This window comes from Sander vitreus, chromosome 14 (genome assembly GCF_031162955.1).
Source record: "Sander vitreus isolate 19-12246 chromosome 14, sanVit1, whole genome shotgun sequence".
NCBI lineage: Eukaryota > Metazoa > Chordata > Actinopteri > Perciformes > Percidae > Sander > Sander vitreus.
In genome coordinates this window covers 7,366,905-7,384,532 of record NC_135868.1, presented here as the reverse complement: position 1 = coordinate 7,384,532, position 17,628 = coordinate 7,366,905, and the positions used below count along the sequence as shown (strand labels likewise).

Here is a 17,628-nt window from a genome sequence, read left to right as displayed (position 1 = left end):
TATAACGTACAGAATGCAAATTAAGGGCATATTCACAAGTTTCATTTGGGCTCCTGCCTATATGTGTGGAGGGAAATGAGCATGTGGATATTCTGGCAAAACAAGCACTCAAGATTACATATGTAGACCTACAGGTTCCACTAAGCAAGCCTTAAGACAAAACATTCATCAGAACAACATGCCAGGAGTATATCGGAACATTAGTGAAACAGGAATGCATCTTTAAAATATATAAAGACATGTTGGTAATGGGAGGAAGGTGGGCTTTAAACGTAAGGAAGAAAATAGTATTACTCGTCTTAGAATTAGTCATACAGGTCTTATTCATTACATAAAATAGGCAAACATTCAACTTAAAAATGCACATAATGTAACCAGCCAGAAACTGTTGAACACACAATCCATTGCAAGGAATACATACCCAGAGAGACCACCTTTTTTGGAAACTTCGTAAGGCAGACCACCACACTTTTTCACTGTCAGGCTCTTTTGGGGAAAACAGCAGGCAAGGTATATCAAAATATTATCAAGTTTATAAGAAAAACTGATTTAGTAAAGACAATTTAGTTTCTTTCGGGTTTTTTTTTCTCTGCATGCATTTGTCGTTCACTCCAGTCCAGGTGGAGGCGGTAATGCACCTTTAAGTTGGTTTGCCAACCGCCAATAAACCATAGAGAAGAAGAAGAAGAAGAAGAAGAAGAAGAAGAAGAAGAAGAAGAAATATTTTCGCTTCAGATTTTCGTTCACGAAAAGCATTTCTTCTGCTGCGTGAGTGTAACTTTATGGCCAAATACATGAGGCCTCCAAACACGTCTTTGTTCGTCAGAAACATTTCCGATGAGTCCAGGTGAGTCCACATTCAGACGCAATGAGAACCACAGATCATCCGCTAACGTTAACTAACGTTTAGCTATTCATGTTAGCTAACGTTAGCTGACTTAGCTTAGCAGCCAAGTTTAGCCTCCTGGTAGGAGCCTTAAGTTACGTTAAACCAGCGTGCAGAGGCGCATTACGTTTAAAATATTTATAAACTGCAGCTCACACATTTCAAATTACCAAAAAAAAAAAATAAACGTGATAACGTGTCTACGTTATGCTTGAATATGTTTGTAACGTTTCTTTGTTTGCATTGCGTTTCTGTCAAACGTTTACTGCGCTCGGTTACATGTTTATAAATAAGATAACATTAAATAATGAACAATATTACAGTAAATGTTTTGGTAATTTGCAGGTAAAATACGTAAAACTTACTATTTCATTTGATCAGACTTCATTTTAACTAGCCTAGATAATTGTTAGGTTACAACCCGTTATTTCAGTTAACCATTATTCATTTTAAGTTATTACACGGCTTGGTTGTGTACTCGATTGTGATTGGTCGGTCCATCACGGCATTCTACGGTCTGTTGTTTGAGTTAAGCATTATTAAGTAAGGGACAATAAAAGAGCGAGCCAGTCATTTGTGAAAATTGAAACCCCGACAAGGGGATTCGCGGAGGGGTCTTGAATCAGCCTGAAGGGGTTCAAGTTGAGGGTTAATGCCCGACAAGGTGACCATTCAGGAATTATTAACAACGGGAGAGGCCAGAAATGTGCGTTTGTTGTGACTCCACAACATATTGTCCCTTAAAAATAGTTCATTTTTAATTTGGAAAATACTAAAAAGAATAAAGATGTCCTTTTGGCAAACTGAATAATGTGTAAACTAGTAATATTACTAACTTCAAAGATGCTTAAAAAGAACACATATGCTACCTAATTCTAGTAACATATCACAGTATAGTAAGTTTAATATCAGCCTTTTTACCTGCACATCATCAAACAGTGGCAAAGGTTTCCCTAATCCCTATGCAGAACAAAAGAGACGTGTTATCAAATGCTGTATCAAACTATGCTTGTGTGTTGTAACACTTTGGGTTGGGTCAGTATACATATCTGAACACAAACTACTTGATGTTGACATATTAACCCATGCCCTCCAGACATCATTCGTTTTTATTTGCTGATAAATTGAACTTGAACATTTTATAAAAATCCAACATTAATAGAGCAACATTGCAGCATCTGTTGATGTCAAGTTGTAGACTTCTTAGCGGGGTTTACATTGAATTGCATGTTGAATAAATTAGTGTACGTATCTTAAAGGTCAGTTTACCCCAAAACACAATATAATTGTTCCAAAACAAAATACAACCTCTAGAATAAAACGGCAACAGCCGAACTTGACATAATAACAGAGAAACCGTGTGGACAGATGGGTCGGATCACCAGGTAAGAGGTAAAATAAGTGTTACTGTGTTTTGGGGTGAACTGTCCCTTTTAGCCTTCTCATCAGCTGCTCTCCCAGCTGTTGTTACTGGTTAGTGATGTAGGTAGAGTTGCCCGTGATGGTCAGTTGAGTCACACTTGTATTTACGGTGTTCAGGCCTGAGGATTTGCGGCGTGAGTTTGGCCGCTATGGGCCAATAGTGGATGTCTACATCCCACTTGACTTCCATACACGTCGACCAAGAGGATTTGCATACATTCAATATCCTTTCCCAATGATTTTTTTTTTTTTTGCTGTTTGTGCTCCTGCTAATAAAACATTTTAATTTCATTTCAGCAGAGAAGATATACTTTTGTGACGTGTTTTTCACTTAATTTGATTGAATATCTAACACACATATTTCTCTGTTATTGCTTCAGAAAATGTAAAAGCATCCAGTTGTGGAACCGGCCACAAAGAGTAACAAAGACCCATGTAGAGTAGCTGTAAAGACAAGTCACACAGACCTTCAGGATCAGAGGGAGGGAAAAGGTTGAAAAGAGAAAGTAAAGCATGAAGAGGAAAAGGGAACGGAGACAAAGCTTGGATATGGCGGCAAAGAATTGGGAAAAGAAAAGAGTTTTGAGAGGAAAAGGCAAGCAGGAAACCCGAGTCTCTGTGGGAGTCGATTAAAGAGTGTAAAGATCAAGATGAAGTTCAAAGTCAAGCATGGGCAAAGGTAACAAGTCTGAATTATTTTGTATCCTGACAAGACAATTCCACAAATTTGACATGACAACAAAATCAGCTTTCTTTGTTATATCAATGACTTTTGTAATTTTAAAGGAATTTAATAAACTATTTAATGTATTTGATTTGTTTATACATTTGTAGTCCTCGTCCCTCAGACAATTATTTGATGTCTTTTGAAAAACTTGCTTCATCTTTTATCTCTACAAAAATGAACAGAGGATGTATTTGTGTGATGCTTTTTCTTTTTCACTTGCTATATCATATCAAGTAATGTGTAATTTGTGCTCATTTTAAACTGTTGTGTCTTATATCAAATCTCTTGATGATGTGACGGGTGGAACTTAAATAATTGAATTGGTGTTTTTATATTTTATGTGAGGAGACATTGTTTTTCCTTCTCTTCTGAGATAAAAAAAAAACAAAAAAACAATTGATTTGTGTGGCCTTATCAAAAAATGACAACGAACAAAAACCCTTAACTACTCAGCATATTTGAGGATGTGCGAGATGCAGAAGATGCTCTTCACAGCCTGGACAGGAAGTGGGTTTGTGGCCGGCAGATTGAAATCCAGTTTGCCCAGGGTGACAGAAAGAGTAAGTGTCCAACTTTTTTTTTTTATTATTTATTTTTGCCACCAAATACTAATGGAGTTTTTTTTTTTTTTTTTGCTGTTTTAGTCAGTGTCACTTAAATTACACAGTGGTAGATAGCGACGTGGGAGCTAGAATGATGGCATAAAGCCATCTTTAACAGCATCAGTGATAATTAGATTTTCTGCTGACAGAACATGTATACGGCTGCGCAAATGTTTCAAATAAAGAGGTGGAATAGAGGGCGTTGATAATTCAAGTGAGTGAAATGAACAACCGTAACAAAGTGCTGTGGTAGCAGGATAAAAGAAAAGAAAAAACGGGAGGAAATATTCAACAGGTGTTTCCTTTCAACGGAAAAATGCTTCCTATGACTGATTGGGACGTGGCCAGAACCTTTATCAGTTTTTCTTTACAACTTATAACATTATTAATGGCTCACCACCATGACTGACTTGTTAAACTTGAGTGGAGTTCTGAGTTCAACTGGTGCTCGTCTTGATATGACGCATCAAAATGTTCTTCAAGACCTATTTGTTAGCAATGCAGTGAGAATGTATCTTCTAATGCATACTCACTGCAGTCACCAACCAAACTAGTCATGGAAGTGTTAACTGGTTCACGTCTAGTAATGCCTGGTATAGAGGTGCACCCTGTATTCACTCTGTAGGGCTCATAGGACAGAAGGCACCTTTGTTCCAAACTTTTGTTATACAAAACTGAAAAAAAAAACTAAAAATCTTGCAGAGGAGCTCCCAGTGGAGTTCTACACCAACTGTTGCTCGTGGGAATGTTTGGTGCTTTGTGTTTTCTAGTCTGGGTTCTAACAACCTCTCTTCACTGTCTAATTTTTAACATCAGCACCAAATCAGATGAAGTCAAAGGAAAGGCATTCTCCAGGCAGGTCATCTCGATACGACGACTACGATCGAGACAGTCGGCGCAGACGGTCGCGCAGTCGCAGCTACGACAGATACAGGTCACGCAGCCCTTCTTATGATCGACATCGCAGGCGATCCGAGAGTCCTCGAGAGTGAGTTTTACTTTCAGCAGGCTTGTTCCTCACAGTTGCTGTACTTAAATGTTTATTTGAAAGGGAAAATAACCTTTCCATGTCTGTCTTTAGGTCTCGTGGACGAGGGTATGGAGGAAGAAGCAGGAGCCGCGAGGATGAAAGGTACAACTTCTCTTTGACTGCTTACAGAGGTTGCGGTTTGCATCTGTTACTCCCTTTCTATCTTGGTCATGGTACTGTCTGTATTACACCTCTTCCTAACATAGAGCAAGGGAGCATACTGTGGCCAATGGGATGTGAAAAATTGTCCAGATATACTACGAGTTATTGAGCACCACGAGGAGGGGATGGGATTTTTTTCATTGTGATATTTATCCAACACTGCTCTTTTTCAGTCAACAACAGTCATAGAGAGGGTCACAGAAGCCTAATTGAAGGAGTGAAGGTAGAGTTGATATAACATTTTTTTCTCTTATTGTTACGATCCAGAGCCTTTAGCCAACACTGCTTGTAGAGTCTTTTAACCAGACCTACATGAGGCCAATACGGTGCAAGAAAGGGAGAACTTGTTCAGACGCGTGTTCTGGGCTGCCAATAAACCAATGTCCAATACATTAAAGGTGCAATATGTAATATATTTACTGTATTAAATCCAAAAATGACCACAATATGTCATCATATATTGAGGAAACATGCTAAGTTGAAATACTGTTTTCTGACAACAATGCAAGTATTTTCTCCTTTTTGAAATTTCCGTTTCTGTTTGTGTTTTGGCCTGTGTGTTGTTATCAACTGTCCAGTCTGACAGCCAGGCCGGGTTGCCAGATATACCTGTAAAAAACGTAAACCCAGCGCACTACATCTGTAACATTGGTACAGCCATGGATGCAACAAACAATCAAACAGGGTCAACGGAGATAGATTCTACCCAATCTAAAAAAAAAAAAAAAACCTTGGCATGTTTCCAACAGTTGCGTGACCAGAGACGTAACAAACCCCTGGTAAATATTGGAGATGTATTTGAAAGATGGAGACAGCTTAGAGCCCAAAAGGACGCATAGTTGGCCAATTTCCTCCTGAACAGGTAAGCATTAGCGTTAAGCTTCAGGCTAATTTATCACGGCTACAAGGGACGGGCATTTTATGTCATTTCAACATTTGTCTACACACATTGAATTATAGAGTGCTCAAGTTGGTGATTGTTGAGACACAGCCAGTGATTTGATTTGACTGGTCCTGGCTAACGCAGCCATGCTAACATGCCATAAATGAGTGCAGTGACCCATTTATTCAATGACTGCATGCTCACCGTAGCACAGGTACATTTCAGTATATTTCATTTAATCTGCTTTCCAGTTAAACACAAACTAAACAATACCATTGACACGCCACGCTGACACGGTAAAAAGCTGTTTGCTTTGCCCTTTGCCATACACCTGTACCTGTTGATTCCCTATATGCATTTCCGGTGACAAACAGAATTTCTTGGAAAGACCTATTGTACATTTGACACACAGGACAGTTAGGTTGAGTGCACAGGAGTTTAGATAATCACAGAAGTGTCCTAAATGGTCTCGTGTGTCTTCAGATACAGGCCGAGGCCTCAGAGAGAGTCCAGAGGAAGATCTCGTTCACGCTCAAAATCTGCATCTCCACGAGAAAACGCCAACCCAGCGTCGACTTCCCATTACACCGAGGAAGAAGTACGACGGACACACTCCCCATCCCGCTCCAGGTCCCGGTCTGCATCAAGATCCCGCTCTCGTTCGCGTTCTCGGTCCCGATCCTGGGCTGGACGCAAGTCAGGCGGACGCTAGAATAGTACCTGCTCCCCCTATTATCCGTATATGTCAGATGCACCAGAGCTGGTTCATTTGTCAAGAAATGTTTGTTTTGACATGAATGTAACGTCCACTGAAACATTTGTAGAAAGCTTGTTTTTGCAGCTCTATTTTAAGAACAATGGTGGTCCTTTGTTTGGTTTTATGAAATTTCATTGATGAGATTTTCCCGATTTAGAAAGATGATACAGTCAGTGGCGGTTTCTGTGTTGAGTGGTAGTCGGCCAGGAATAATTGTCTTTTTTATATACGGTTATTGATAGGTTTGTTTTCTAAACCCTATGCACCCATTTTTGCAACAAACAAAAAAAGAACATTCAGTATTTTAAAATGAATCCAGTCTGTTGATGGACCAAACCAGCGTTTTCTGTGTGCTTTATCGCATTTATAACAAATCATGTACTTTTTACTCTACTGCTGACCTGATTTTTCTTCCTTTCTTTCAGCCACAGGTGTTGATTTGTTTTACTGTATTGAAATGTTTGTTCAAAAACATGTCAGTGAACATTATTGAGATGATCATCAACATCAATTGTCAAAGTAGCAGACTGAATTGAAAAGTGCACTGCATTAACCTGCAAATATATCTCTGCAAGACAATGATTGTCATACTTGTCAGGCTGCCAGGAAGAAAAACAAAATGCGAAGGATATGGTCTGAGTTGGAAAATGATCAGCAGTAGCGTCAAGTATGAATATTGAGGCAAAAATACACAAACGCTGCTGTGGTCCTTAAGTGTTAAGATGTTGTTGACCATTGACTTTAACCACAAGCTGTTAAAAAAATGTACATTAATCTGTTTTAATTTTGTGGTGTTTTCTGTATGATTTCCAAAAGTATTTTCTTTTCTGAACAATTCTCCAAATTTTGGTTGAGAGGAGGAACAAAAGTTGCTTGTTGGTGTTTACATGACTGTTAATGGTTTCCTTCAGAATGAATCGTGTCACTGCATGTTCTATTCTCTAATCTTCTATCTTTAGTAGGAATAAACTGTTATTTTCAGTAATAAATGGGTAACATTCAGTATAAGGAAACGGTGTGTGACTTTAGTTTCTAAACTCTGCATGCAGATACAAATTGGTCCACTGAAGTGTATTAATATAGGTATTTACACTAGGCAGCCAAGCTCTATATGAAGATGAAAAAAACTAAAGGGATAGTTTGGATCTGGGGTTGTATGAGGTACTTATCCACGGTCTGTGTATAACCTGCAAGAGATGGCGGTCGGCACACCCCCCAGTTTGGAGAAACGGTTACTAGTTCTGTCAAGGAAGCTAAGCAATAAACTGCTGCTGAAGCAAAACATATTTTAGCCATCTACTAAAATATCTGTTAGTTTAAGTGTACACTATGTGTAAAACATTTTTACCACTTTATCTTGCAGTCAAACTGCCCTTTCCAACACAGGAACCGAAGCTGTTTGTATCGCTCTCTTCAAAGCCACCAGACTCCTTTAACAAAAACAGTAATTCTACCTGTTTTTGTCAAAGGAGTGTGGTGGCTTTGAAGAGAGCATAGACACAACTGCTTGAGTTCCCCATCAGAAAGGGCTGTCTGAAAGTAAGGTAAAGCGGTGAAAATATTCTAAATTTAGTGTACACCGTTATACAGTATATATATATATATATACTTTTATATATTTATATATTTTTTTTTTTCTAGGTAGTTTTTTTCAGGTGGATAAAATGCGTGTCACTCCTGCCCCCGTCCACAGCAGTACATTGCTTTGCTTCTGTGTCAGGACACCTGTCTGTTTCTCCAAACTGGGGACGTGCCAACCGCCATAAATATACACTGATAAATGATTTGTACCTCATGCAACCCCACTTTAAAAGATACAAACTAACCCTTTAACTTCATTTGTGAATTTAAGGAGACAATATGGAGGAAACATCAAATTCAGAGTTTCTCATCCAATAGCCTGATGAATAGGTGTTTCAGTATTATGAGAATAAGTGAAATCACAGTCTGCAGTCATCTGCATGGAAAACAGACCAGTCCAGCCATGAACATCGATTTCCTTTTAATGGATCAGTAGCTAGGATGAACAACTTAAATTAGATTCACAGCGAAGAAGCAACCATGTATGAAATCGGACGTGCCCCATTGATCCCTGTATTGAAAAAAACAAACATTGATTAAACGAGTACAATGACCGCATGGAGGCTTGATGTGAGTTACTTTATCAAGAATATTGGTATTAAGCACAGGGATGGTACAAATACTAACAGTACTGCATTAATACTATATGACTGAGATATGATCTCACCATTAATAATGGGGTTGCTGGTTCAAGCTCTGCCACTCTTGCAATGTTGTATGTTGTAATGTAGCAAACAGTTTTAAGTCTGTCTAGCATTACATTTGTTGCGCCCACCATCTCTGATCCCCTGCTTCTTGAACTTTGTTTTGTACCTGATGCGGCACTGTCACTCCCTGTCAGGTCGATTAACAAAAAATGGGTCTGCAGTCATTCAAACGAAAGGGAAAAAATTAACTGGTTTTCTTAATCCCTTCATGAAAGTAAAGTTAATATATTTTTGTTCTGTTATGGACAAAACAAGCAATTTGAAGATGTGAAACTTTGGGAAATTGGGATGGCAATATTTACCCATTTCTCAAAGTGATTAATCGATAAAATAAGTGGGATTTGTTTGGATTTCGTGTAAATAATACCTTATTATAAATAGTAAAAGACCAATGTGTTAGATGATATGCTACCCAGTGCAATAACTAACACAGATTAGACATGTAGTGGCTCATGAAGCTGGTCTTTGGATGTTTTCTGTAGTGAGGAAGGAAACGACATTGGTGTGTCTATGAACTCTTTTCTGTGTGAATGTTCAGTCAGTTTAATGAAGAATGTAATAAAAAAGTTCAATTAGGCGAAGTAAAACTTCTAAAAGTTGCTGCTTTTCCTCATCTACCATTATAGTATATTGAATATTTTGGGGTTTTGGACTGTTGGTCACTGGTCAGACAGTTTGAAATTGTGAATGACATTTTTATGCCAATTATTTTCTCAATTGAATCCTTTTGTTTATAAAATGCTAGAAAATTGTAAAAAAAACAAAAAACAAATCCCTGTCACAGCCCAGATGATGCCCTTAGATTGCTTTATTTATCATTTAATGTACTATCATGTAATACAAAGAAAAGCATCGAATCTTCACAATTAAGAAGCTGGAAGCAATTAATGTTTGCTTCTAGCTTCTTAATGCATGCTTGCGGAGAAAACAAAAGTATGAATAATCAATTATCAAAATCGTTGTATATTAATTTGTTATCAACCAATTAATCAATTAAGTGATTCAGAGCTAGTTGCAACAACCAACACCATTCAACACTGGTAACAGAGCAGTGACCCGGACATGAACTTGTTGTGGCTCTAATGCATTATATCTTGCTGTTTTAAATAAGTGTGGGATATCTTGTATTATTACAATGTCCGGTCTCAGATTAAATCAAGATATTGATCCTCTTCAGAAGCATTTTATCGATTATTATCCACTTTCAAGGCACAACATGCAAGATCCCCATCAAACCCATTGCATCCCTTGTGTCCTGTGTGAATTTAGAGGATCAAACTAGTTCAGGGTCTTTTAGGTTCAACCATAAACGGGCGGCAAACTCTTACATACTTTGCAACACATTTCACCCTTGATGACTATCAGGAACTGGCAGTCAGTCCATTGATACTGCTGCAAGGTAAATGGCAACAGAGCATTGCAACAGTATTGATTGATTTTGTCTTTCACAGGCTATAAGTTGTGAACAACAAGAGCCAGCAGGGATCATTTGTTTTTGTCCAGTTTTAACCAACAGTGGAGACTGAATTCTCGCCTTGTAGAAGAAGATAAAAAAGATAAAAGATGTGCCTGTAGGTAGATTGTGTTCCACAGCATCAGCACCATTATTGCAAAAGGCCTTTATGGTTATATTTCATATCGCAGATGAAAGGTAAGTTAACTAATTTAAAAATAAATATTTGACCTTTTTGTGTAAGTCATGTCATTGTGTTACATAATTACTGTGAGCTGAATAGATCCGCTTTTTACATAATGCAATGCTTTCTCTCTTTTGCTGTAGGAAAACCGTTTCCAGTAACCTTTTATGAATAACACCATGGATTAAAATGATTATTGTTTGATATGATTTGTAATGTCTAATGATTACCAATTTAACCAATATATCTTATATTGTTTTAATAAGATGCTGCTCAATGTTGCCATACACTTCACTTAACACTGGACAATAAGACCTAATGCAGCTATTTAATACTATCAGATTAGTACTTAGATACACATTTTACTTAGTGTCTAATGGGTTTGGGTTCTGCTGTAACTGGGTAAACTGGTTGTATAATTGAAAACCTAGTTCTGAGCACTGGTGGAAGAAGTATTTGGATCTTAGCAATACCACATTGTAGGAATTTCTTTGTTACAAGTACGTAAATTAGTACTAGTATTTATATACTTTAAAAAACAAATCAATCTGTTTCAAGATTGTATTTGTTTTGCATCTGTTGAAAATACTATCAGCCGATGTATCGTTTTCAAATTTTTAAATCATATTTTAAATCATATTTACATATACAATGCTCTTTTTATATCATTATCGGCCTCTAAAATCCAGTATCCGTCTGGTTTTATTAATAATCATAACTTTGATTTTTGCTCTTTATTCATTACAGCACTTCTAATGTAAAAAATGGGAGACTGGAACTTCCTCGGAGGCATCTTGGAGGAGGTGCATATCCACTCCACCATGGTCGGCAAAATCTGGTTGACCATCCTGTTCATATTCCGGATGTTGGTGCTGGGCGTCGCAGCCGAGGACGTGTGGAACGACGAGCAGTCCGACTTCATCTGCAACACAGACCAGCCCGGCTGCCGCAACGTCTGCTACGACCAGGCCTTCCCCATCTCCCTCATCCGCTACTGGGTGCTGCAGGTGATCTTTGTGTCCTCGCCCTCCCTGGTGTACATGGGTCACGCTATCTACCAGCTGCGAGCCCTGGAGAAGGAGCGCCACTGCAAGAAGGTGGCTCTCCGTCGGGAGCTAGAGGCAGTGGACACTGAGCTGGTGGAGGTGCGGAAGAGGATTGAAAAAGAGATGAAGCAGCTGGAGCAGGGGAAGCTTAACAAAGCACCACTGAGGGGCTCTCTGCTGTGTACTTATGTGGTTCACATCGTGACTCGCTCAGTGGTGGAGGTCAGCTTCATGGTGTGTCAGTACATCCTCTATGGACACCGCCTAGACCCTCTCTATAAGTGTGAGAGGGAGCCATGCCCAAATGTGGTCGACTGCTTCGTCTCCAGGCCCACTGAGAAAACGGTTTTCATGGTGTTCATGCAAGGGATTGCCTGCATCTCCCTCTTTCTCAGCATTCTTGAGATCATGCACCTGGGATACAAGAAGATTAAGAAAGGCATCCTGGACTTCTACCCCCATCTGAAGGCCGATCTCGATGATTATTATGTCGACAAGTCACAAAAGAACTCAGTTGTGCATCAGGTTTGCGTAGGCACGTCTGCTGGTCGCAAGACTACAATTCCCACTGCACCATGTGGATACACATTACTGTTGGAGAAGCAGGGCAACGGACCTACCTACCCTCTTCTTAATGCCTCCTCTGCATTTGTCCCAATAAAAGGGGACCCTGGTGCAAAGCCAGACAGCCACAAGGACGGCAAGGAGTGGGTGGCGAGCCCCACAGAGCAAAACAGCAACTCCAACAACACAAGCAGCGAGACACGTTCTCCTCCTGCAGACAAACAGGATGAGCCAGAGGAACAATCTTCACCCCATCATGAGGACATGGAGTGTCCCAGCTCTGAGTACCCCACCCTCCCTGTAGCAGACACCTCCTCCTGCACAACTCTGTCAGGCATTGTGAGGAAGTCCCGGAGGGTCAGTCCACCGTGGAACTGCTCCACTGTGGTAGAGGGGAACGGCTCGGACAGTGGAGCTTCCTACCACAGGAACAACAGCGTGAAGCCACGTAGCGGCTGTGTCGGTCCCCGAGCAAGATTGGTCTCTAAATCAGACATTAAGAGACCGAACAGGTCTCAGAGCCCAGACTCAGCAGGGGAGCTGAGCTCAGTATCTCGACACAGCCAGGAGAGTAACAGCCCCATCGCCTCCCCTCCAAACCGCAGAGTGTCACAGGTGAGCAGTTCAGGCAGCAGAAGAGCTCCAACTGATCTGCAGATATAAACAACAGACTTTATGCTCGCCAACATGGCAACAGAAACTCTCAATAAGCCATGTTTGGGTGCAAGTTATGGGAACACTAAGTTACTGCACTTTTCACACATTTAAAGTTCTTTAAAAGACATTAAAAAAAACAAGCACAAAAGGCATGTGTTACCAATTGCTATAGAAATTATGTTTTTGAAACCTGTGGAAGAAAAAGTTCTCTCAGGTCCAATAAACTGGTTTGTTCAGATGAGTTTTAGTCACTGGGCAGTGGAGACAGAAGCTCACAAGAAGTTGTAGGATTCTCTCTAACCAGAATGAGTTTTCTGGCCAGGGTTTTATACAAAGTTACGGGAAGCAACAGAATAAACAAAAGCTGAGAAGACATTTACTCATAAGACTGTCTGAATAGAATTGCATAGACCCAATACCGTCTGGTCAAACTATTGAAAAAATGTCCTTTGATTAGGTAAGGTGTGAATCTTTGCTGGAGCCAACTTGGGCTCTGAACAAAAGGTCTCACTGACCAAAGTGAAAGGCACAGTAGAAATGTCATACAGAACAGTAGGAGTTTGATCAGTGAACAGGAAAGAGAATATTAGGATAAAATTAAACTCAAACTCTCAGGTAATTTATTTTCTTCTACAAGCCAAAGAACTTTTTCCAATCATATTTAAATCTGCAATCTGACACATTCTTCTTCTCAGATTTTAACAGGTGGTGGTCAGACCACAAAGCACTGTTTTGTTTCCGTACATTAACAGGTCTGTTACAGAGATTCAGATAGACATTTTATGATTTGAGTGTATGCAGCAGCTCTGTCTGAATGATTAGAGGATAATGGAAAACTGAACCACAAATCTATAATGCAGTTTCAGGTCACAACATGCGGTTACGCAACCATACACTTTCAAATCAGTGACGCTGCCTGAATTCATTCATCCCCCATTTAACATGTCAGAGATCTTCAGTAAGAACATTCAACGTAATTATTCTAAATGTCTGTCACAATGGAAAATGCGTGCTAAATATCTTGGAGTTGTTATGGTGACCAAAATGTTGTTGTCATTTATCATACTTTAATGTCCCTTCAGGCACTTGAGCAGCAAACTCTGAATTATTGCTTTTGTATTGTGGTATTTGAAGATTTACAACTTTATGACATTTTACTCAGTTATGCAGTTGATATCAATTAAAATGTCTTTGAAAAAATTAAAGGCCATTCTAAAAATGTTGTCTGTGTATGTAAGCAGAAGCCTTTGGTTGGAAACAGGAACAATTGTGAATTTGGGACATCAAGTGAATTACTGATGCCAAATGCTGAAAAAACATTTATTCATCACAAAGGAAAAGTTGCTTCTAGTTACAACAAAACTAGCAGTGATTTTGTGATTGATTATTATGTAATAAACATTTAAATATTCTTCGAAGCCTTTGGTTGGAAACAGGAACAATTGTGAATTTATGACATCAAGTGAATTACTGATGCCAAATGCTGAAAAAACATTTATTTATGACAAAGCTTCTTGTTACAACAAAAATAACAGTGATTTTGTGATTGATTATTATGTAATAAACATTTAAATATTCTTCAAAAAGGCTACTTTTCTCTTTTGACCCCAGTCAGCAATGACAAAACCCCTCCGTTCTACTCTGCAGCTCCCTCTTCAGGTGATGGTTCGTACTGCATCAGCTGAAAAATGATATGAAGGCAGAGGTTAGAGGTTACAGTATGAGCAGCACACTCAAACACAAGCAGCCCTTATTATCTGTGAATTTAGACTTTTACCAGCATCTCACCCTGTTCCTCAGCTCTTTGTTCTCCTCCATGAGCAGGTTGCATTTCTGTTGTAGGTCAGCCAGCTCCATGCGAAGAGCCACGGCGTCCGCTGGCTCTGGAGCAGCTGCACCGAGGTGTAGCTTTATGAAACTGTGCAGGTGGTTAAGGTCACTGTGTGCTATCAATAATCAGTCTACAGAAATCTTTGATTTTAACCAAGCCAGATGGATGAAGATTGGTAAAGAAAAGCAACAGTGACTTGTTCCCCTCTAGGGTCATTCATGTACCACAAACTAATGAACTCCTCTGGCTCAAAAACAAGCTCCCTGTGAACTACACTAATCTTCTGCCAAGTGTACTGTATGGAAAATAAAGACTTTGGCTTCTCACAACACTTGGGTTCCAGAAATCACCACTGAAGTGTAGGATCAAGTCACAGAATAGTGCAGAATTTCCAGTTATACGTGTGTGTGTGTGTGTGTGTGTGTGTGTGTGTGTGTGTGTGTGTGTGTGTGTGTGTGTGTGTGGTTCTGAAAAGGACTGTGGTATTCAAGGTGTCATTAATGACAGCAACACACAAACATACAATAAACTAAAGCCCGGTGTTGACACACAAAACTGCAGCCAATGCCGGTTTTAATTATCCAGCAGTGTTTTTCACACTTTAGTCTCCTATAGAGAAAGAAAATCAATGTTTCCACATGACACATTTGTTTTCGATAGATATGGGGAAAATAGCATTTCTCTCACCCAAGACGCCTAAACTACAGATTTAAAAACAGATTTTTCAGCTGTTTCTCCCCCCAGCTGGATTGTTGACATTTTAAAACGTACCAGAAATATTTTAAAAAGGAAAAATACTGTGCTTTACATACTCTGGCTGATTATCTCCCCCCCAGCGATGAGCATGAGCAATCATATCTGCAGTTAGGATAACAACAGAGACAGAATAACAGAAAACACTGTTCACAAACTGCTCCAAACAGCTCTATTGTAGTCCAGCCTTTACTTCCGTGACGAACGTGCGTCACTTTGTAACACACGTTATAATGCTCGCCTAGCTGCTAGCATGGCACTCCCTCATACTCTGCAATGGACTTGCTAGTAGTCCTTACCTAGGTACTGCGCATGTGTGACTCTCAACAAAGATGGAACAGAAGTGAGATGTCTCACTCTGTAGCTAAAACAGAGAGCTCAACACACAGGGTGAAAAGAGGAGCTGCAGCAATGTGCAGTACAACAAAAATATGGTGTTTTTTGAAAATTAAACCATGTAAACCTATTCTGATATAACCTCTAAATACAATTATGAACCTGAAAATGAGCATAATATGAGCATTTTAAATACAACACGCCCCATAATTCGCAGCTACACAATTCTTGAGGAAACTTGAACAGGGTCAACTCTAAGCAAAAACTTTGCAATCTGGTTTTTAACAGTGAATAATAGGCTATATATTATTTGTCAATGTATTTTAAATCAGATGAACCATACTATCTATTTTCTGCCATTTTTACACGTTATGTAAAACTGCATACATGAAAAAAAGGATACTCCAGTGCATTGTTAGGTTTGTCATTCTCTTCATAAAGTGTCACTAAAACTGCAAAAAGAGAAACGAAATGGTGATAAAACAGCACAGCAGGTATATCGGTGAAAAGTGAGTGAATGTGTGGATTTAACACCATGTATTGGATGCACATTTACATAGGCGTAGACTTCGAAGGGGATGCAGAATATTTAGAAAACGTAGATTTGTCCCACTCAAAATATAAAAGAACCCGCAAAAATGGTAAAAAAAAAAAAAAAATGTATAGAGTATATCCTTCCCAACGATTTCAACCTTGAACCTTGCAGCGCACGTCCGTGTTGTTGTGTCACAAAGCACAATCCCTCTCCCCACCATCTCTTTTTTCTCTCTTTCTCCGTGAAATGAAGCTGCCTTCGAGTGCGGTCAGATATGTCGAGATCTATAAACGATTTGATGAAAAACGGTAACTGTGAAACATAAAGTCTACTTGTGCTACGTTCGGAGGTTAAAGAACGCAACAGAGGCATGACAAATAAAGATGTGATTTCTTGGGATTTTGACTGTCATGTCTTTTATCTAGATTTAACAAGATGTAAATGATTCCTAAAAAACATCCAGAAATATGTGTGATGTTTTAAATTAGCAGAAGGTTTCGAACAATACAGGAGAAGAATTAGATTCAATATCAATTTAGATTAAATGAAATTCACCAGAACACAGGAAACAAAGTGTTTGACTCTCCAAATTTTCTGTGGGACAACCCCCAGACCCTAGGTTCAAAATTAACTTTTTCATCCACCAGCCAAATGGCTAGTGACCAGCCACTCAATAGATTACCAGTTTTGTTGACTGGTGAGTGAAGCAAATCTTCCAGTTAATTGCATATTTTCCCAGCATTTTGGCTGGTGGATGGTACTAATTTTGAACCCTGTCCAGACCCCCCCCCCCCCGCCCCAATGTTGAAACACAACCTACGCCCTTGCACATGGACATGTAAATAAGGTATTTGAATTGTTTGTATACCTACCGCTTGTTATAGCGTCAAGAACTCCAGATTTTTCCAGATATCTTCTGAATTGCTCTCGCTTCGATTCTGAGGCCTGAAACATAAAACAACTATTTGACTTGCACATAAGTTAGCAGCACACATCTGACTGGTTTTATCCACTGGCTATTTAACTTGAGGGAAGTTCAATGCTTCATGCAAACAGCCATCATGATGCTAGTTTAGCTAGCTAGCTAGTTAGCCCACGCTTCGCAGGAGCAACTACAACATTTACCGAGTAAAAACACTTAACAGCTACAGAAAGTATGACACCAAATACTTACTCTGTAATGGGCCATATCTGTATAATGTACAGGTGCCTTAAAATGTGCTGAATTCAACTCTTGGCAGTTGGGCTGTAGCTAACGTTACATTTACTTCAGTTTACAACACAGGAGGAGGTGGATTTCGTTGCCATAACAACACATTAAAACGGCTCCCGGAAATGCATTTCTTCCCGACCAGGTTTAATTTGTAAGGAAAAACTACGACTGCTTAGCAGTGAAAATACGTTTTAAATTTGGTTAAATTAAATGAATTTTTAGTACTTTTATAAGATAACTGTTGAAGCTCGAGCAAGAGCGCAATGCCGTTGGTCATGTGCTGAAACGTCACATCCTTC

At 39.3% G+C, this 17,628-nt stretch overlaps 3 protein-coding genes across 4 annotated transcripts; 2 read left to right on the top strand and 1 right to left on the bottom strand.

Moving 5' to 3' along the window:
• The first annotated feature begins 680 nt into the window (after nucleotides 1–680).
• srsf10b (serine and arginine rich splicing factor 10b) lies at nucleotides 681–7,471 on the top strand. The gene is made up of 6 exons (XM_078267319.1): nucleotides 681–847; nucleotides 2,426–2,532; nucleotides 3,494–3,595; nucleotides 4,454–4,625; nucleotides 4,719–4,769; nucleotides 6,196–7,471. Exons 1-6 carry the CDS (start codon nucleotides 783–785, stop codon nucleotides 6,422–6,424), a joined length of 726 nt encoding a protein of 241 aa, XP_078123445.1. The 5' UTR covers nucleotides 681–782; the 3' UTR covers nucleotides 6,425–7,471.
• A 3,674-nt stretch (nucleotides 7,472–11,145) lies between these two features.
• On the top strand, nucleotides 11,146–12,675 carry gja9b (gap junction protein alpha 9b). The gene has a single exon (XM_078267312.1). The coding sequence runs from the start codon at nucleotides 11,159–11,161 to the stop codon at nucleotides 12,665–12,667; it is 1,509 nt and encodes a 502-aa protein (XP_078123438.1). The 5' UTR covers nucleotides 11,146–11,158; the 3' UTR covers nucleotides 12,668–12,675.
• A 1,292-nt stretch (nucleotides 12,676–13,967) lies between these two features.
• Nucleotides 13,968–17,620, bottom strand: mycbp (MYC binding protein). 2 transcript variants are annotated; one of them, XM_078267322.1, is made up of 5 exons: nucleotides 17,291–17,620; nucleotides 16,989–17,061; nucleotides 15,985–16,033; nucleotides 14,439–14,579; nucleotides 13,968–14,342 (listed from the first exon to the last, which is right to left on the bottom strand). In XM_078267322.1, exons 1-5 carry the CDS (start codon nucleotides 17,303–17,305, stop codon nucleotides 14,339–14,341), a joined length of 282 nt encoding a protein of 93 aa, XP_078123448.1. In that variant the 5' UTR covers nucleotides 17,306–17,620; the 3' UTR covers nucleotides 13,968–14,338. The 2 variants fall into 2 exon arrangements, with proteins under 2 accessions (XP_078123448.1, XP_078123447.1); XM_078267321.1 differs by having other exon boundaries at nucleotides 14,450–14,579.
• Nucleotides 17,621–17,628: the final 8 nt, after the last annotated feature.

Bases quoted from the DNA above. Each gene is read 5' to 3' on its own strand.
- mycbp (XM_078267321.1), bottom strand. The intron at 16,034-16,988 runs GTAGGTATACAA...CTCTTTTTGCAG, and splicing joins TCTTGACGCTATAACAAGCG to TTTTAGTGACACTTTATGAA. The intron at 14,580-15,984 runs GTATCCTTTTTT...CCACCTGCACAG, and splicing joins AAACCTAACAATGCACTGGA to TTTCATAAAGCTACACCTCG.
- srsf10b (XM_078267319.1), top strand. From the start codon at position 783: ATGGCCAAATACATGAGGCCTCCAAACACGTCTTTGTTCGTCAGAAAC. The intron at 2,533-3,493 runs ATCCTTTCCCAA...TACTCAGCATAT, and splicing joins AGGATTTGCATACATTCAAT to TTGAGGATGTGCGAGATGCA. The intron at 4,770-6,195 runs GTACAACTTCTC...GTGTGTCTTCAG, and splicing joins AGGAGCCGCGAGGATGAAAG to ATACAGGCCGAGGCCTCAGA.
- gja9b (XM_078267312.1), top strand. From the start codon at position 11,159: ATGGGAGACTGGAACTTCCTCGGAGGCATCTTGGAGGAGGTGCATATC.